The sequence below is a fragment of the Lissotriton vulgaris genome, chromosome 9, assembly GCF_964263255.1.
Source record: "Lissotriton vulgaris chromosome 9, aLisVul1.2, whole genome shotgun sequence".
Taxonomy (NCBI): domain Eukaryota; kingdom Metazoa; phylum Chordata; class Amphibia; order Caudata; family Salamandridae; genus Lissotriton; species Lissotriton vulgaris.
The window spans coordinates 688,928,866-688,950,430 of NC_141697.1; the positions used below are offsets into that span (position 1 = coordinate 688,928,866).

The 21,565-nt window shown below is 44.3% G+C and overlaps 1 protein-coding gene across 7 annotated transcripts in view; it reads right to left on the reverse strand.

The window, feature by feature from the left end:
• Positions 1-4,494: 4,494 nt before the first annotated feature.
• HIF3A (hypoxia inducible factor 3 subunit alpha) overlaps positions 4,495-21,565 on the reverse strand; it is a 388,900-nt gene continuing 371,829 nt past the window's right edge. For 5 of the 7 annotated variants that reach the window (XM_086938413.1, XM_086938412.1, XM_086938410.1 and 2 more), the window contains 5 exons: positions 20,777-20,863; positions 20,184-20,575; positions 19,651-19,753; positions 19,425-19,521; positions 4,495-6,941 (listed from right to left, as the gene is read on the reverse strand). In XM_086938413.1, coding sequence (XP_086794539.1) covers positions 6,790-6,941; positions 19,425-19,521; positions 19,651-19,753; positions 20,184-20,575; positions 20,777-20,863 — 831 coding nt within the window. In that variant the 3' untranslated portion in view covers positions 4,495-6,789. The remainder of the gene's footprint in view (positions 6,942-19,424; positions 19,522-19,650; positions 19,754-20,183; positions 20,576-20,776; positions 20,864-21,565) is intronic. The other 2 variants (XM_086938416.1, XM_086938415.1) reach the window with 1 other exon arrangement.

A 21,565-nucleotide genomic window follows, 5' to 3' on the forward strand; every position in this document is an offset into this window, starting at 1 on the left:
ATTCAACGTATTGATCAGTTGTTTGTATATTTCTAGGATTTTTCCCCTGACGAAGGGTACCTTCAGGTCCCGAAATGCATTGGGCACCATGTTCTCAGAAAAATCAGCAGTTTGATTATTGAGCAACTATCAACTATGGTTTTCCATTTAATAAGAAATGTGTAAATAGAACAAGAGTGTCACAAACAACTCCAGTTTGAAAACATAATGATTATTGACTTTTAAGTTAAATATTTGTTATAGACTCACAATAATGTTGCTTGTGTCTCTATGAAATGTCAGATTATAATTTTTTCAGTAAGAATTAAATAATACAACGTGAAATCTTACATTGTTTAGTGTTTTGAACTATTGGTTTAATGACTAATACCATTTTGGAAAAGGGATTCTTTTCCTACAGGAACAGTGCACACTACAAGAAGGTTGTTTCCTTCTTAGTCAATCCTCCCTGTTTTTGTACATAGTGCATCTCTGTCATGTTGTCTTTGCCGACTAGGACAACTTTGCCTGTGAGATGAGACTGAAAAGCATTCAGCGCTAGAAATACTGCTAGAAGCTCTAGATAGTTGATGTAGAGACGCTGGTGTTTATCGTCCTAGAGACCCTGAATTGTGTAATGGATGGAGATGTGCACCCCAACCTGTAGAGAGATGTGTCTGCTGTTAGCACGATCTGAGGAACAGGGTCGATGAAAGGCCACCTTTTTGTGGCTTTCACCACTGTAGAGAGCGATGGGTTCGGCTGTCTACCAACACTAGATCTAATAATTGACTCTGTGATGGATTCCACGGACATGCTAAGCATTCTTGTAGTTGACACGTGTAGTCTTGCATGAGGCACTATTGCAATGCATGGCACCATCATTCCTAGTAGGCACATTAAAGTCCTGGCTGGCAAGGATTGGTCGATTTGGAACTGCAGCAATAGAGTCTGTAAATACTGTAAATTCTGGCTGCATTGGGAGAGGCTAGATCCATGTGAGTGGCTCCTAGATAAGATTGTATCTGTGAGGGATATAGGTGAGACTTTTGCAGGTTGACCGTGAAACCCAATTGGAAGGAATAGGTGTAGCGTGGTCTGTGTGTGTTCTAGAAACTTTTGGTGTGTGCTGGCTTTGATGAGCCAGTCGTCTAGGTACAGGAAGACGTGAATTTGTTGTCCTCCGAGATGAGCGGCCATTACTGCTAGACATTTGATAAACACTCTGGGAGCTGTAGTTACTCTGAATAGGAGTACTTTGAACTGGTAGTGTTAGCCTGCCATCACAAATCTGAGACATTTGCAAAGAGCTGGATGAATGGGACTTTGAAGATATGCATCTTTTAAGTCTAGCATAGACATCAAATCGCCTTGCTGTAGAAGTGAAAGTACTTGTTGAACCTTTACCATATGGTAGTGTTCTCACAGTATGTAGTAGTTTAATACTCTGAGATCCAAAATTGGTCTGAAAGAACCGTCTTTTTTAGGGATTAGAAAATAGAGAGTAATCCCCCCTGAACCTTGGTACTGTAAGTGAACTGGTTCTACAGCTCCTTTCTCTAAGAGAGATTACACCTCTTGTTTGAGTAACTATAAGTGGTCTGACAACAGTTTCTGAGTGCAAGGTGGGATGTTTGGAGAATTGGTGGTAAGCTCCAGGCAATAATCATGTTGGATAATTTCGATCACTTATTTGTCAGTTGTTATGGATTGCCAAATGGGAAGAAATTATAGAGGTCTTCCCCAGACAGGTGTAAAGTGATTGGGGGAAGTGTGGGCAAGTCACTGTTTGATAGGGTTATGCGGGGTGGTGCCTTTACTCCTACCCTTGAAATGGTTTCCTTTATACCCTGCTCTATAGAAACCTCTAGAGGGAGAGAGTTGATTTTGCTTTTGTAAGAGGAAGCATTTGGGTCTGAGGATGTTGTTTGTTTTAGACCCTGCTCTGTGAAAGGAGCGACAAAAGGAGCCTCTATTTGATGGGGACTGGAGCGCTCCTGTGGACTTTGCCACTTGGCTATCTTTTTTCATTTTTTCTAGGGATTGGTCGACTACAGGACCAAATAGGTGTTCTTTGTCAAAGGGGGTGTTTAAAATGAACTGTTGGACTCCAGCTTAAACACCGAAATACTAAGCCACTCATGCCTTCGAAGGAGAATGCTGGTATTGATCTCCTTAGTAGGGTGTCAGCTGCATCTCAAGAACAACTGATTGATGAGTTAGAGAATAGTTCTTCCTCTTCAACCAACTGTTGTGCCTTAGCTTTGTGTTCTTCTGGAAGGTATTGGAGCAGCTTTGGTTTTTGGGTCCCTCTCTTTTTTCTAGAGATATATTGGAGCAGCTGCTCCATTTCACCCTAGTGTGCCCTGTTGTACCTGGCTAGTAGACCCTGTGTGTGTGTGTGTATTGCACCAGTGGTTAGCAGCTTGAACACCCACTCATTTTTCTGATGAATCAATGAGCTTATGATTCTTTGTTTGGGGGAGGTGCGTCACCAGAGGTTTGCGAATTAGCTCTTTTACGAGCATTGGACACTACTAGGGAGTCAAGAGGCGATTGTCCATTGATAAACACAGGATCCGATAGTGAGGGTTTGTATTTTTTATCTACTCTTGGAGTTAAAATACTTGCCTGTAAAGATATCCTCTGCATGCCTCATCATGCCTTTAAGCATAGCGAGTGAATGACTGGACCTGTGTGTAGACTCGAGTGTTTCTAATAAAAAGTCTTCTTCTAAGGACTCTTTATGTAAGGCCACCCCATGATACTCTGCTGCCCTAGCAATGAGTTGTTGATATGTCATATTATCGTTTGGAGGTGATGGGTTTGCAGGATAAAGGTCTGAGTCATTATCTACTGGAGGGTCAATGTGTGATCATTCCATGGGTCTACAGGCAAATGAGTGTCCTCGTCAATATAATTCCCCTCTGGATCTGTATGTGGAGATCCCTGCGGTGTTATATGTAAGGGATCCTCAATTATTAGGTGTGGAGAAAATGGTGGAGGTGGAGAAGGTTGTAGGGCAGATTAAGCAGGGCTAGTAGCCATGTCCTTTTTCAGGGGAATCTTGTAGGCAGGGCCCTCTGAAGGAAGTTTGTGTTTTGATGGTGTTTTAGCAGAAATATGTCCTGTATCAAGATTAATATAAAAACAATTCTGCTTAGGATCTCATTTGGCCTTAAGAATGTCTATAATTGGTCTGGAGGCTCAGGGAGGCTGTCCCTGGATTTCGGCGTTGAAATGGACGTGTCCTTGGGAGTTGAAGGTTTTGACTTGTGTTTTTGTTTCAGAGAGGAGGTTTTCGGTTACAAAGGATGTTTTTGTTTCGAATCGGAAGATTTAGGCTCCGACCTAGATTTGTACTTGGATCCTGATTGTTTCGGATCGGAAGATGATTTTGTTCGACTCGGTCCCGAAACAATGTTTTGGTGCAGACCTTGGCCAGAAGGCAGAGGTGGTGCCGAAGCCTTATGTGCTTTGGAAGAGGTTTTATGGGGAAGGGGGTGTTCGGTACTCGCATCACCATGTCCCCGAGGCACAGCTTCAGACTCCAGATTGATCTCCAGCTCAGAAACCAAGAACGCCTCTTCTTCTTCTGCGGCGGACGCTTTTATCTCCTCTTGCCCTGATTCTTCCCTGAAGATATCCAGAGTATGATGAATGCTTTGACATTGCATTTCTCGTTTTCAAGCTTGACGATCGCTTAGTCTAATCTTGGACCAAAACAATTTACAAGCGTCACAGTCGTCCTCCTTGTGCTCCGGAGAGAGGCAAAAGTTACAAACTTGATGTTGGTCGGTGTGAGGATACTTGGCATGGCACCAAGGACAGAATTGGAATTGAGTCCGTTCCATCGGGAGAAGGCTGGCCCGACGGCCGCCCACAAGGTTTTCGATCGAAGATGGTGAAATTGTTGACCGATTTGAGATGTGTAGAACATGTAAACGCGTACGGAAACATACCGTCGAGGGTACAGTGGATTGTGCACAGAGGGGATCCTGAGGTGTGGTTTCGAACTGGAGAGCAGCAATACACGTCCATAAATCTGACAATGGAGTCGAGGCCCATGCGCACTACCACCAAAAGGAGGAGTCACCTTACCTTGTGACTGGAAAGACTTTTTTGAAGAAAAACAATTGCAAACATCTGGACCCAACACTACATGGCAGGAGTATGCAAAGCATGTATATCTACAGCACACATGCCTCGAACAGAAACGGACATCAGCACACAGGGGTGGTTTCTGAGTCACCTACGGAGTAGAATAAAGTAAATGCAGAGTCCCACGGAGCCACCAGTGTCTCACGGGAGCACTGCTATGAAAACGTCCAGATCTAGTCTGGCACCAGGAAGATATTCTAAAGGTGAGGGATCTAAAATTAGAAATGTTAATCAGAACCCTCCTTTCAGTTGTAAGGGTGTTTTCCAGTGGTTTGAAAGCAAGACCCAAAATACAAAGAACAATTCAAGAGCAGCAATATAGAGTTGTTGGTCTTCAGTCAGTTCATACACACATTTTCTTCTTTAAATAAAGGTTTTTTTATTGCATATTCCATCAGGAGTTCAAATTGGCTGGAACAGAAACTGCCAAACTCAGACAACTGTCAGAACAAACAATTCAGTACATAGATATAATTCACTGGTGGATTAAACACACATAGTGCTGGTTAACAGCATCCCCACTGATGTCTGGCAAAGTACTAGGGGTTGGCTCACCTGAATGGCACCACAATTAACTTTTTTACCTGCCTGAAATCCTGCAGAGCTGTTGAACCCACTGGGCACTGTAGAGTAGCTGTAGCCCAACTGACAGAGCAGAGGTAGAACATACTTCCCTGCAACCCCACAAGTACCCAGTGGTCTTAGTTAACATCTTATAGATGATATAGCTGCCTGGTACACTAGCAAAATACTATCCCACAAGACACACTGTACCCTCTTAGTAGACTACAAAATGTTAGACCCAACTAGCACACAACAGAAATTTAGGACGAGCATGCACCCGCAAAGAGAGCCTGCATGCATCCCCCTGTTACCAAACACATACAACTTGTTTGTCTGGCACTCCACGTGCACATTGGACTATACATTCACTCTAAGTAGACACAATCCTTCCTACCCTCCTACAGGGAATCTACACTTGCCTGGATACCATTAAGTAAAAGATTCTTGCCTGGCACTCTGCAGAGAAGCTACAGAAACTTACATTTCTACAGAGACCCGACAGCCAAATTGCATCCCGCATATATTTTCATACCAATTTACTATTCACATGAGCTGATTATTCTCCTTCACCTGGCATCTCTTAAATGTTTTTCCCCACGAACCTGCCAGCAGTGATGCTGTACACTACCTGGTATGTGACAAAGACATACCCACTATGTCCCAAATACCACACAAAGAAGGCATGGCCCATCTAGCACCCTTCAAATGCCTTGAACCTAAGTTAGTACTCCACAGATGCATTATAAACACCAGACAATCAGGTGTGCTTAATATAGCATGTGCATCTTACAAGTCTTGTACACATCTGGCTGCCCATAGAGATGCTGTACTGGCCTCACACTTTATGGATGTGTTGCATCTGTCTTGCGAAGTAAAGTAACTTGGCCTGGTACCTTACAGAGATGCAGTATCCCCCGTAGGCTCCCAAAGCGGTTTGCCCAGGGCTCCACATTCGTTCTCCATTCTGATGACATCACATGAAGATGCTGAACACATTTTTTCCAGAAAAGACAAATATCTTGGATAACCCAATTAAAGCTGCTGGACCCTGCCATTAAGGAGTTGCACAGCTGTTCTGGACCGCAATGGATTCTGGTTACCCCCATTTCAGTTGTGTGTGTTACGACATACGGCTTAAATAGCTGCCATTTTTTTCATTTGTATAAACAAAGAAAATATTTAGTATGAAAAAAGAAAAATATATATTTAAACTGTTATTTTAACACCAGCCAAGAACAAAGACAGCACTCCTGAACTTGATCCATGGCTCACAGTTTGGGATGTGTGATCAGAGGTAGGAAGGGGGGTTTGTCTTTATGTCAAAATCCTCCGCAGTCTGGAGTGGAGTGAATAGTTGGGGTAGTTAAATCCGTGAGTGAATATGTTTTGCATGCATTTTACAATCCAAGTTTCTGGCAGATTAATATTTTCAGACAAAAACACTCATTGCTTTTTCTCTTGGAAATAACAGTCCCGACACTACGCAATCAGTCTTTGCTTAATGCTGGACCCGGATTTATTGTCTGTGCAACACTGAGCGCAGAATGGCGCTGGAAGAAAGCTCGGTTTAGTGGCACTTGCACTCAATGGTGACAAGCATGATATTCAAGTGCTCAGGAGATGAGGATGCAGCAGACAAGGTGCTCAACTTTGACAAACAAGGCAGAAAGCAGCTGCTCTGGCAGCATGGATTTAGGGGAAAACAGAGGTCTTGCTTAGTCTCAGATTAGTAAAGAGTGCCACAGAGATGGTGATCTAGTCAGGCTTTCCCAATCTCCAGGAGGGAGAGGTAGCAGTAGGCCTGATGACATGGTTGCTAAGAGTACTCCTGCATGGGAGAATGATGCAACTTGTAGGACATATCTCCTTCTTGTAGGTGGAAGATAACAGTTATTGGGACAGATGCCCACCAGGGCTGGTGAGGACAGTCTCTGAAGTGGCCCTCCTGTGGGGTGAGGCTTCTGGCTCCACTGATGGAGTGCTGAGGTATTGCGTTGCAAGTGTCAATGCCTGGCTGCGAGCATTCACTTGGCAGCCTGTGGAGTGAGGTATTTCTTGTTGTGCATGGTGTCAGTGATGCTCATGTCAGGTGGCCTGTCCCAGGTCCCACATAAACTCGTCTTCAGACAGGAAGTGCGCCCCACTTGACTGCAGAGGCTCTTGCTCATCGTCGCTCTGTGCCAGCTCTGACAGTGCAGGATCCTCCGTCACAAACGGGTGAAGGCTGCCGAAAAGAACTGTAAAAGAAATGAAGAGTCTATTAGGTCCACTACGTCAACCAGAACAGTCTGCGCAACTCACGATCATGGCTACAACCCCTAAATGTGAATACGTGTGTGGTAGGTCGCATTTTAACATCCCATGCTTAGCTGTACCAAGTCCAACTTTAGCTGACCTGTAGTTGAGGACTTATGTATGTATTGCTGCAAACTATATATCTCCCTAAACGGTTATTGAAGGATTTCAATACTTGTGTTCCAGATACACCCAAAAGCTAACACACATATTCCGGGCCCACCACAACATTCAGTACCCCTCAAATCCAAACTCTCCTCATTCAGTAACCCACACTATACAAAGTGTCCCCATTACCTAATACACATTACTATGAACTCCCCATTCCGTGCCTACAGTTATGCACAGCCTCCTATTCATTTCGTGAACTAGTTATGCCAAGTCCCACTTTATCCCCCAACTTGGTGAATGTGGTATCCCCCTATCCTTGGTACAAGTTATACCACCCATAATCCCTTGTTTCAATGGTCACAGTCAAAACTTTCTCATTTTTTAGTAAGCTCCAGACAGCTACTGATCAAGTTTCACTCTTTCTTTAATATCCTGAAATAGTATACCAACCTTCCCTCATTCCTAAATCACAGTTATGCTGGAAACCCGATTATCTGTCACTAGTAACAAGAAAACCTAAATTCCTCTCTGAAGAGAATAATATATGGAGGACTGGCTGTATTAAATCATGCAAATATGCCATGAGAGATAGAGTTTGATTGCATTCTTCTAGCTCTCCCTTCCCTAGTGAGAGAGGCTGTATAAATCTGTTTATTCTGTTGCTATTCCTTGGCTTACGATGGAAGGACTTTAATAAAGAAGAAGTACCACCTCCTTCCTATGTGCCACCATATCGTCTAACAACAGTTGGGTTTTTTCAACTCATGGCCCCTCCCCACACTCTGCAGGGGTAATAAATTGCAATTTACACTCTGCACATCTGCATATATATAGCTCACCAATAAAAGCACCTATTGGCTGCCAGCAATTTTGCTATTGCAGGACGAGAGATCTGAATAGCTGGTCACAGCCCAGAAGCAAATGCTTCGCCCACCATTCCAGGAGTCAGAGAGGGACTCTGTTCCCTTGTCCTGAATTCGTTCCAACAAAGTAGTACAAGGAGACTGGGTAGGGACACCTTGACCCCTAGTCTTGGGGTGGGTCCCCTTCCTGAAGAGCCACAGCTGGGTCTCTACCCCCCCGAGCTAAAAACTGAAAGAAGTTCTTTGGGAGCCGCTGCTCCAGCTTGGCACCCATGGTGCCATGGTACAATACAAGCTTCTCGGAGAGTAACTTAACCAATAAATGTGGATTGGGGATCTGTGGCAGGTTGCACACAGAAGCCCTGCAGTCAACATCCCGCTGTACAAGGACAAAAGCTGGCAGAATGTCATAACAAAAAACACAGAAATTCACTGAAATAAACTAAGGTTGAAGTGGTGTTATAATTCGGAGTTGAAATAACACAAAAATACAAGTGAGATCATGAGCAGGGATGCAAGTGATAGCTGGGTCAGTAATCAGTAACTGGTGAATTTGGGTTTTATCGGTTTTAAACATTAGCTTTTATGGTATTTTAACCCCAAACTATATTGTCACTTTAACCTTTGTTTATTTTCCCTGTAAATTCGTGTTTTTGTGTATGCTAAGATCATATTACCATACCTAACTATAATGTCACTATTATACAATGAACTTCTGTTTTTTTTTTTAAATCCTATTCAGCCAATTTTTGGCCATGTGCAACAAGAGGGTGGGTTCAGCACTCAACCCACCATGGATCCCCGACCCAAATTGTATTTGCAAGGGTTTCTTGGATAAGTTGCATGGTGCAGTGATACCCAGGAAGTGAAGCCTAAACACAGGCTCCAAAAAGATCCAGCACTACCCTCTCATGAGGTACCGTGGTACAATAATAAAAAAAGTATAATTTTGTTTTTGTACACTTTTGGACCCTGGGGAGGGGGGCCTTTGGGTCCCACCCAGCCATCTACTCCTCCCCGCCAGAGCCAGGCAGTCAGAATGTCCCTACGCCCTTATACTACTTTATCTAAACAAATTTAGGACACAGGGAAAGAATAACAGCCCCAACATTTATCTCTGGGTTGCACCAGCCAATCAGCTCGCTCGTCCCACTGCAGTAAAATGGATCCCTTAGACCATCAGAGCACCCTATTTGTTTTTAATTTCAATACCATCTGACCAATCGTCCCCTTCCTGAGAAGGTCTTTAAATGCTAACTTTCAAAAACAGCTATAAGGATTTTCACCAAATCACCAAAGTCACACTTGGAGTGAAGTTCTAACTTTCTGTCAAATTTGGTGCAATTCAGATTAGCCGTTTTTTTTGTGGTCCTGCAAGACATTTGCTGGGGGAATTAACATAGCATATCAACATATTGGGACGCTCCCTTTTTTGGGCAACCATTTAATGGGTCACTCCAAAACGTTCCAGGAAGGAGCCGAGGTGCATGGCATCCTTTTGGGAAAGTTTTTAGCAGATTTGTCAAATGGCGACAAAGTTATAAGTACAACAAAAAACCGTCATGGTAACAGTTCAATGAAACATTGATTAGTAACCTTCGACTTCAAACATGAGTTTTGATATGAAACTTTGAACTTCTACAAGAGCACAGGGGCGTCACTAGGGGGGTGCAGACACCATCACATAGGGCGACACCGTGACGCCAGACTGCTAGCGCGCCCCGGCGCCGGCCTGTGACACTTGCTAGAGTTAATGATATTGTTCACTCACTGCTGCTGCCTACAATGTATCTTGATAGCCCTGCTGAAATTCCCGCCCGCAGCGGGAGTCACTCACTACAGCCAGGCCTGACGTCACCTGGCCGAGTGGCAGTCCTGTGCCCATTCAGATACCGTAACGGCAGGCGGGCCAGTCCTCAGCAGTGGTTGCGTACTGGCTGGGGCAGGGAATGTGACCTCACCTCCTGGTTGTGGAGGAAGGTGAGGTCGGATTGGTAGGAATTTAAGCGGGGACTCGACTGGAGATTGGCGTGCTGTGCGCCGGCGGGCAGACTGAGTCACTGTTCTGTCCGCGTCCTGGAGCATGAATTAACTCAGAGTGCAGTGCTGCGCATATTTTACCGGTGTTGGACACAGGCAGCATCACTGAGTCTCAGCAGCATGGCACCTGAGTGGCTTTGGGCGCTGTCAGGTAACCGCCACCCCGAATTGCAAATGGCAGAGTAGGAGCCAGGGGGTCCTGTCGGCATATGCTGGCTAAATGGCATCATGATCTAATTGTTGGTCCGCCGCCCCAGCAACACACATGTCAAATTAGTGCACGTGTCCGATTTTCAATGTCCTGCCTCAGCTTGTCCGGTGTAGTGAGCACGAGCATTGTGGCCCAAGTTGAAGGGAACTTTTGGGTGCCCGCCCTTCTAAGTGGCGCCATGAAGATTGTGCAGACTGTTGTGTAGTACACCAGGCTCACAGGAGGTGGTCCGTAGGACTGGATGATTTATTTTCGCTGCACAGGACGACAAAGAACGGCGCAAGATTTAACTTTAATGCGTCTCTCCTTGCCCGAAGAAATTATTTCAATATTACAGTAAGCTCTTTTATTTAGGGGGATCGGTGCTGTGGAGGTCTCTCTGGCTAGCACAGATGGCAGCCGGGTGAACAGGAGCACGCAAAAATGAAGTGCCACTACCGGCCAGTAAGAATAAAACACTTCTAAGCAAAAACAAGAGCTTCTTGGTAGGCTCCAGCGACGTCTGTTCAGGCACATTCTTTAACTGCTGACTGCTGAGCCCCCTTGGCCCCCATGCCCAATTAACCAAAGAGTCCAGGCCCAAGACGAAACAAAGCGGTGAAGCGCTCAGTATGGAGCATACACTTCCCAGCGCATATTTACCAGCAGCAGTCAGGTGAGTCATTCATGCATTCTGGGTCTACAGACTCTGTACTGTCAAGTTGATCTCTGCAGCATTTGAGTAATACTAAATCGCAACGCCAGTTAGTGCACACCATTCATTTCAGACTGAGCCTGGAAGTTTATTTCTTCACACACAGGACGAATTGTATTTATGTTGTTACTGCGAAAAATTTTCATGCAATTTCCAGCGCAGAATAGCTGTAACCAGAGAGGAACAGAAGTTTGTCCTTCTTGGCTCAGTAGTGGCTAGTTACTTTTATATTATAGGGCTATGAGGACTAGGTCGGTGGGGGGTAACACCATGAGTGAACGCACTGGGTGACACCAACCCTAGTGACGCCGCTGCAAGAGCGTGAACGAAGACGCCAAAAGGCACGAAAAATCACCAATAAACATTACAACTTTTGGTGATTTGATTTTGTAATTGTTTAAGCCACTAAGCAACTCATGGCCATTTGATCGTGCCCATTGGGACTACCACATGGTAGTGGAAGCAACTACACTCCTGTTTCATTGCGGTGTACCCAGACGAAGGGCAGGACAAAGAGGCACGTCTTGAATTGGTTTAAATTTATTAGCTTATTCAAGAGTATGTTTGGAGTGCAACTCGAAAACTTTCAATCAAATGTCTTCATATATGGTTTATGCTGTGCTGCTTTTTTTAATGTACACTACTTCTAAACAATGGTGTTTAACCATAACCAGGACACAAGGGGCTAAATCAGTGTAGTGAAATAAAACCATAGTAAACAGCCAGTGTGACTATGTCCCAGCTGTTTTCTTCTCTTAAGTGATCATATATGGGAATCAATAAGAAGAGACACTCAATGTGTTCAAGTCAGTTCCACTCGATTATGGTAATAGCTAATAATGGGCCACAGTTTATTTCAGTAGCAAAACAAATATATGTTTCCCAAGCTAGTTAAAAGAAATGTACCCCAACAGAACATGCTGGTTAGTTGTAGTAATAAACACACTTATAACATTATTTACTACAGCTCAAAGTTCAAATTTCATATTACCACATTACAGTCAAACTGACATGAGAAACTCACTGTTGACTGCTTCAATGCGATTTTACCTCACTGCATTATTGTAACTCCTTGCATCGCATTCTTAAACTTAATTTAAAAAAATCAAATATCCATGATAAAAACTGCCATGGCATTGGTGGTCGCTAAGCGCCTTCTCACCAAACGATGGAAGGCGCACTATCAGCCACACATATGTGCATGGCGATACTCGCTCTTAGCTTGGGCCAAAGCAGAAGAGCTGGCTATAATATGGGAGGAAACGTTGGGACTGAGGAGGGAGCCCATAGCTGCCCAGTGGGAGGGATTGCACCGGGCCCTGGGACAGACGAGGAGGAATAGCCAGGAGGGACAGTCCATGGAAGGCCGTTGTGAACATACAGCGAGGGTAGGGCAACCAAGCAACGATTAACCCCTTCGATGCTGATGACGAGCTCAGCTCGTCATCAGCCACGGGGGCGTGTGCGGATGATGAGCTGACCTCGTCATCTAACGCGGCTTTTAGAAAAAAGCCGCGTAGCGCGAAAATAACCGCCGCAGCGTTGCGGTTAATAGTAATACCAGGTGCCTGCATGTTTCCCACTTCACGCCCAGGTAGTGCATAGCCGCAGCTAATAAACGGGGGGCGTCTGTCAAGTTGAGGCCATGAGGTGGGATGTCGGGGAGGGGGGGGGGGGGGGGGGGGGGACATGTGAATGACATGGGAAGAGATGGTTGCACGGACATCGGTTAATGCTGCCAAGGTTCGTTTAGTTGTGAATGTTTGACCACAACATCTGTTCAATTGTATTTATTGTAAAATTGAAAAGAGCTCTGGAACACGCACTAACAGGACCATGCAATTTCTGGACTGCACCTTTTTAGGTCAAGCCTGGGAATACGCATCCGAAGGATGCGGTCCAGGTGGAGAACTATAGCTAGCTGACTCGGGGGAATGAAGGACAAGAAACTGCCACGCGCCTCTCTCCGGCTGGATTTCACTGCGTGCGCGCGTCGGCTCCGTCCACATTGGCAGCAAGTCAGCCTAACGCACGTACATGCACACACACACACACACCCACTTACACACACACACACACACACACATAGAGACCCGACCCCCCCCGCCTCGTTACTACTTTCGAAAAGGTAGCCCACCCGCGGCCTGCCCGAGTCATCCCCTGCCCCCGCCGCGTGTGTGAGTGGAAGCGGCGGGGCACAGAGACTAGAGACGGCGTGGGAAGGGGTGACCAGACCCGCAATCAAGAAGAATAACAAGGGGGAGGGAGCGGAGTAGCTAACTGCCTCCCGACCCCCCTCGCAACGTTTGTCTAAGGTCTACTGCAAGCGGAGCCCACCGGCGAGTGCAGCGACCCCCTGCCAGACAATCCGTAGTAAAAGCGGAGCCCACCCGCAACAAGACACGAAGACCCCAGCATCACCCCCCCCCCCGCCCGCACAAGTACTGCTAGACGCCGCCGCGGGCAGGGAGGACAGAGGGAGAAGTAACTGCCGCCCGCACCGCCTCGCGGTGCCCTGAATCGGGCATTGAACACCCTCCAACACACGGCTGAAGCGGAGCCCACCCGCTCAGCATGGAACACACAGCGACCCGGTGTACACACACACACACAAACCCCCCCCCCCGGCAGCGTGTGGACGAAGAAGCTGCTGCAGGGAGGGGGGGAGAATGCACGGAGGACGAACAATGCCTCAGCTGCAGCGCCGGCTCTCCCCCGCCTCGCGGAACGAGTGAAGTCTAGGGCTTCCGCGGGCGGGGAGAGCAACAGCCGACAGGACTGCCTCCAGCGATCTGAGTGACCCCCCCCCCCCCCCCCCGCAGCCCGTGAACATTTGGCCTGCTGCGAGGGGGAGGGAGAAGCCTGCATGCGGCCAGCGCCGCCTTACACACAATGTGCCCGAACAATGAGCCTGTGCCTATGCAACACTGGGAGCAATCGGGTGCCTGTGCCTCTCTGACCCAATAGAAAAATATGCAGAAGGAGAGTGACTCACCGGGTCACAGCAGCAGCTCCAGCCCCCTGTGTGCACTGAGGGACAGACAATAGAGTGCTCAACCAGGGAAGAAAGTATTAAGCAAGGCAGGCTGCTGCCAAAGTGAAGTCTACTGCCACCCAGTGGCCAAAAAATTAAAACCATCTCCCTCCCTCGCCAACCAAAAATAGCACCTTTAATGTCACGTAAATACAACACATATTGCATTACAAAGGCTATAAGTGTCACATTTGCGAAAGTTAAAACTATTGGCATTGTAAACGACAAAGCTATTAAGTTTGCTATTTTAAAAACCAACACATAAATAAAAAATGTGTCATTTACAATACCAATAGCTCAAACTTTCCTAATGCGAGACCTATTGCATTGCAAATGCTTCTTTCCTTTGTGAAGTGGACTGACTGGGAGGGCCAATCTCGACTCTGCACCTGTGAAGGTGTAGTAATGTGTATCCTGTTTAGCACTACAGTTGACTGATATTTATAACATGAATAGACTGAGTACTGTACAGATGGCTCTTAATGTGACACGTTGCCTCTTATGAAAATGTAATGCCAAGTAAAATGAAAATAAAAACAAATTTGAACAATAAAAACTGCCATGGCATAAAACATATTTGCTACTCGTTATCATTGTTTGAGGAAGGTGCATTATGACTCACTATTACTAAGCGTTTCACCTCTAGAGGGTAACTTTGCTTCCCCCACACTCACCAAAGTAGTAAAGAGCATAAAACATAAGTGTGAGTGTATTCACTAAAAAAAGCTAAAAACGGAGTTATGGTTCTAGCTCAAACATGCAAAACCCACCGTGAACAGCCAAAGGCCAGAAAGGCAGCCAACCCCTGCAATAAATAGTCTTTGGCTGTGCGCAGGGAGGTTTCTTTCTAAATTATTTTGCAATTTTTTTATATTTCTTTCATTTTCTGCACAAAACAGTAATTTTTGCGCTTGTCATAAAAGTCTGCTTTTAGATCACAATTTTCACTTAAATAATAATTTTGTATATTTCCACCACAGCATTCTCCTGGGTCAGGCACCTCTAACTGGGCCCACAATGACTGTGGATATTTTTTCTGGCATCACAAAATTAGCTTTCTATAAAATCACAAATTTCATACCGGTGGAAAAACGAAATCTCGATCAGCCAATCACATTTGATAAAATTCAAATGCAATGGACAACATTTGCGATTTTCTAGACCGTGATTTTAAATGGAACAGATGCAAAAGAACCTGTAATCCTCTCAAACTTGAGCTCCAGCTTTTTTAAATGCTCATATCTCCAAAACTACTGAGCAGATTTACACCAAAGCAAAAAAGCACAGAAGTAAACTTGCACTTTCATGCCAAATTTGATGTAAATATGATGAGCGGTTTGCGCTATAGTGAAAGCAAAATTTTCAATGAGACACCTTTGGGTATTTGTGCGCTTTATAAAATGCATAAATAACATAAATGGGAGCTAAAAAGAGGAGGCATACAAGTTCTCCTCCCAGTCCTTCAACAAATGTTCATGTAGGTCATCGAACGTGAGAAAAATTAGAATTCCAAGACCTCTAGGAATTCCTTTAAGTTCTAAATAATTCTGCAAAGTCACTCCGTCCCACCATTTGGAAAGTTCGGATTTTTTAAGTTTCTCTAGTTTCTGAAATTAGAGAAACTTAAAACGAAGACGAAGATTTGTATGTCTCCTCTTTTAACATGATAAATATTCTGATTAAAAATGCTAATAGGAAAGTGGATAAACTGAAGCAACAGATTGCAGACTTAGGAGCTGCTGTACAGTACAGCGATACAGATCGGCATTGATTCTACTTTTATACAGTTATTGTTCTTGGAGCCCCGATGATGTCCGTTGCCGGACGAAACGCATTGGCTGTATTGTGATCTGTATACTTTATGCTTTTGAATCAATATGGAACCTTTGATTTTGATGAAACGCTGTCGCCATCATTTGATTAACTTGACTTCAATAAAGAACTTAGGGAATCAACAATTTTGAACCCGCGAACATTTTTGAATAACACGACCCTTCTTCTGTTGTAATAGTGACTTTCTGGATTGTTTGTGGTCCTAACGGTAGATCCCTTTGGTTGAGCGTACGGACTTTGGGAATTGGTGGACAATTACTAATATATACATTTATTTCTCTGTGCTTATCCTTTCACCTATACCGTTTCTCTTATAATCCATTATACATATAACATACATGCAGATTCAAAGAGTGCAATATGCTATTTATCACCATGGTTGAGTGTGGGGAGGAGCAGTGACTCACAATACGCAATGCCTCGAGTGTGTAACGATGCCCTGCCCCTCCCTCAACAACGGTAGGTATTACATGCAATCTGTGAGGCAGTAAAACATGTTGTTCTCATGCCACTTTTGCTGGACTATGATAATAAACTCGAATTCTAATTTTTAACTCTAGTAATAAATGTGTTAAATAGTACAATTGCTCTAAATAGTATTTATGTTAACTACCATATCATACTACACACACTCACGTAGTTTTCATTTGCTGCTAATCAATATTACGCATCTTCGAGCCTACTGGAACTGTGAGCTTGGAAATTTAAAACCGAACTGTTAGACTAGCTCTCTCATTCTTCAGCTTTCTATTCTTTACTCTACAGGACAGGATGTTAATACATTTTCTTTTTTATCCCACTCTGTCGTGGGTGTTGCGTTATCTTTCCATATGATGCTGATTATATGTAAAGTGCTCTGATATAGGGAGTTATATGCCAATTATATTTTTTCTAACTACTGAACAAATAGAATCTCTTTACTTGCGGTCCTCAGTGAAAAATGACGATCAGAACCATCCTTACACAATCAAAACGGTAGAAAAAAATCTAAACCTAAGGGAGTCTGGTGTTCCTGTGATAATCTTCGTGCACTGATCTCAGACACTGTTGAAGCCAACGAGGTGATTTTACACTTTGGGAGCTTGCCCACAGCCAGCCACAAGATGGCGTAAGAAGGCAAGGAATGCGAGTCGCTCCAAGCTGAAAATGTTCATGGGGAAAAAGGTTTATCTCGCGTGTTTATTTTATTTTGGAGGGAATGTCCCTTGCCAGACTAAGATAAATATGTCACTAAAACACCTAATTTAAAAATAGGTCAGTTAGTATTCAAGCTTTAATGGCATTGAAGCCAGAAACTATAATTGTTTTATTAAGCTTGATTGATTTTGACTCAAATCTCGTACAGACCGCATAGTTAGATGTTTTGTTGCCAGGTTAACAACAGAAGACACAACTGAGGAACCTTTATTGCTATTACACTTTAATCTATAGAACTTATCGATTGAACTTGAAGTTTACATACCTCAGATTTTTTTATTTCAACGTATTCCTGCTTTTAATGGGACTATATCCGTCTCCCATTAATGCAAATTAGAAATAAATCAAAATTGATAAGTAGTATACAGCTTATGTGAGACACCATTACGCACACTACACGTAAAAAAGGATCCCTTCCTTTTGGAGTTTCACCGAAGGAAAAAACCTAGATTTGTAAAAACTTTTACCTAAACACTAATTAAGTGTAAATAAGAAAAATCTATTTGAAAAAGTCCAACACTTAGTAAAAAAATAAATAAATAAAAAAAACACGATATGGGGCATGTACAAAAACTTGACGTGAGACCCGAAAGGGTTTCAAATGAGCGAAAAAGACGGTATGTTGGAAACTTAATAATAGGTGAAAGTGTGCGAAATAGGTTTGTTGATGTCAACGCTGGGCAGGTCTTGAAGGGGTAGAAAGCACATATTTCTACAGGCCGTACTCTTTCCTCAAACCAGCTCTCAGTGCCCCACTATCACTGGCTGTATTTTGCAATAGGCTCAGCATCTCACAGGATGGAAGTGGGCACCCAGATCAGGGAAAGGAGCCCCGGGGACCTTGGGACTTTGCCTTCTCCAGCAGTAGCAGAGGTTGCCTGTTGGTTAAGCCCCTACATGGGACTTCAAAGTAAGATTTTTTGTTATCTCTGTGAGAGAGTTTTCTCCTAAAGACACTGATGGAACAAAACATTTCAGACTTTTTTCAGCGAAATGCACTATAGCATCCTCCCTTTAGATTATCACAGTATGTGAATGCACGTTCTGGAAAATCATGGTTATCTGCAGCTTCTACACTTTCAAACAACAAATTATTGAGTTCATGTTCAACCAGAGCATCGTTGTCTCACTTTTCTAATTCCGGAGTATAATTATTCCTAGCTTCCCCTTAAAGGAGAGTTAATACTGAACAAAACTACAAAATCTGTTCTTCTCCTGTACTAGCTGAAACAAAAGAGGACAAGCGTTCTTTCACCACATTTTTTATCCTGAAATGTCACTGCCTAATAATAATTAACATGGAAGGTGTCTGGGAGTAAAATTCTAGAAGTGAAGGAAGATGCCACCTCAGGTGAAAAATACAGCAATGGTCTCCGGGATATAAGAAAACAATTATGCTCGTCTGAAGAGGTGAGGGCGGAGGGTAACGCGAAGCAGACCCATTAGTTCTTGTGCTGTGAGTGAAGCAACCTACAAAAGACTTCGTCTCCACCCTTCTCAAATGCAGGATGCCGAGTTTGCTAAGGCCCGAGACATAAGCCAACTAGGGCCCACCAGACTCCAGCTCATCTGCATTCTGAATACTTCTGGGACGTGGGAGGACCTTGGGGTGCAAACTCATGTTCTAAATCTTGGCGTCCTTCAGTTTAGCAGGGGGAAGGCGCAATCTGGGTCATATACAGATCGTGTAGCTTCTGCTTAGGTTGCTACCTTCAATTCTCTTACCCTTCTTCCCTCGGCCCTGAAGTGGATTTACACTAGAAGGTTTCCCGGACTTAAATTGCACGACTACTGCTCATGTCACAAACGTCCATTCTCACAGATTTGGCATCATTTTACAGTCTGTGCCTTGCCATTTTTCCCTATGGATTTGCTGAGCCTTCTTTGATTACCCCTCTTTCTTGTTTTTTAGTAGCCATGCAATCCCCGAGCAGCCCATTGCCGTTTGGCTTGAATGGTGCTGTGCTGCTGCCTGTATGTTCGAGTCTCCCTCCCAACTCAACTACCCATAACACAGTTCATCCAGGTAAACCCTTGCCTCTTTCTCTGCTTCTAGCATAAGAGAAACCGCGAAGCCTAACACAGGACTGGTAGAGTACTACATAAACGCCATCTAATTACAATTAGATTTTGAACACCCATCTCTCACACCTCTTTCATCACTGTGCCCTACTACACAAGATAAGAGCACCTCTCCGGTCTTTCATGTTTGACACAAAAACGCTTGCCACATAGGATCACGAGAAATACAACACGCCAATCACACACTCCAGCATGGTGTATCATGCTACCCATCCAGAAATGCTCTTCAGTACCTCTCAACAGGGAATGAAGCGCTCATATAAATGATATAAAACAGTAAAACCACGGAGTGAAAGAAACTTCAGCTCGACAACCCTGGCACCCTCTGATCACTGGCCAGTGATCCTACACTTTACTCACCTAGAGGCTGATCCAGCATAGACAGCCTCCTCTGTGTGACAACCCCCCCTTGGTCGCGCCGTTCCGTGTTGCTTCGGTCAGCACTCTTCAGGGACCCCTGTAATAAAGTCCTGTTAAAAGAAAACTGCTACCTTCCAAACCCTCATCAATACATACACACTGCCACGTTCCACATTTAGCACAAACATCTCACGCTTGCTTTTGGGGTCCTTGATATGAAACTTACCATTCTCTGGACAGACGGGTCCAAGTGGCCACACTGTGACAGACACGGACGCTTAGGGACATCTGCCGCCTGAGATTCCTCTTCCTCGGACTGCTGAAATGCCCTGAGAAACAAAATCAAAGATGGATATTCAGGTTTGAAACCAAACTCACTGGATATAGGCCTGATCGGACTCGAGTAAAGTCACCTCCTGGAAAAGAAAACACTGCTGCCCCCCCCTTCTCCATCCTCCCTATTCGACTCAAGTTTATGATGCAGGAAAACACTAGTGGCGTATGTTACTGATTTACAGTTATATTGGTGACAGACAGATAGATGACCACCAAAATCAATGTGAGAGCCGAACAATTCTCATCAACTCCCACCCGCAAATCCTTTTCCTATCATATCAATTGTGTGACAAGGTTCCTTACATTTTGAAACACAAGGAGCCATAGATTAGTGTTCATACTTTGCTCCACTAAATTCACTCGTCTGACCAACCAGTGTTCGCTCACAAAATATCAAAAGCTGCCCAAAGATGCCATTCTTACCTCTTCCGGTTCTTAAGTTGTGTCCCAGTGTGGCTTCCTTCCCTCCTCTCTTCTGGCACTTCAGTCTCTGTTGAATCCAACACTGCACCTTCTCTGATGTCAAGTGGATACAAATGAACCTCTTCTGTAGACCGAGTTATTCCAGAGGGTACTAAACAAGTCTCACCCTCCCAACCAAAAACGTTCTTTCTAATCTGAAAGTGATTTTGGTTTTGCTGGGTACTGGTAGTAAGTACAACTAAAGAGGCAGATAAGGTGGACTTCTGAACACAGATATCTGGCACTCTGGCATCCTTTGTTTCCCAGAACAGTTGCCCTGCAGAGTTCAGCAGGAAATCTTCGTCCATTGAAATGTACGGGGCCAGCATCTCCAGGTCCAGTGGCTCCAATTCCTGAAACAAACCGGGTTGTCACTCAAAATGTCACCAGTTCAATAGAGAAACAAAGACCCTCACCTCTGACAAGAACTTTGACCTGAGACATCGACCAGACTAACAAAATCCATTGCAACCCAAGTGAAACCTTCAAGTTTTTACGGATATTGCAACTTTTCTTGGTCCTCTAACCAGAAACCGATACCGCCAGACACTCACCTGCAGCGTCTCCTCGCTTGTATCCTCTTTGCCAGAAGCGAAGAATTTCTGAATCTCTTCCATGCCCAGAAGGCGTTTCGTCTGTGGCTGTACATGTGGCAAGAGAGCATGCATTTAGATTTTAATGTCAACAGAGGCAACTTAATAATAATTTAAATAAGAACAAAAAAATCAAATCAGCAATCAGAAGGATCAAGCTTATGGTTTAAACTTGAATTTATATTTTACCCATAATGATAAAGTTTGAAACACCTGCCACACAAGCCTATTTTAGGTCACAGTTCTGTAAAAGTTTATCTCTGCTAACAATCTTTCCGTAGATACTCTAACTGCATAATCCTCACATTGAGAATATCCACAGGCGCCAGACTGGACTTAGAAAATTCAAAGCAGTGTTCCTACGCTCAGGCAGGTGAGGCCGTGCAACTCCGAAACTATGTCGTTCAGCTCCGATCTGAATCAACAAAGTTGCATATAAGTGCCACCCATGCCATACATGGAGCATATTCGTGAATTGAACAAACCAGCGTGCGGATTCCTAGATTGGGATCCTTTTAGATGCAAAAGATTGTACCAAAGAATGGGGAGGTGAGAGGGCTGAGAGGACTTTGTGGGTAGATAAGAGTATCCATTGAAAAGAGCATTACCAAAGGTATGGAACTTGTTCTTTCGATGGCTACTTCCAACTGCAGATTGCTCAGCCTATGAATAGATACCATATATATCAAAGTAGTACCTCCAAAGGTGATGGGTCTGTGGAATGGCTCAGACTATTAAGTCCTGCAGGAC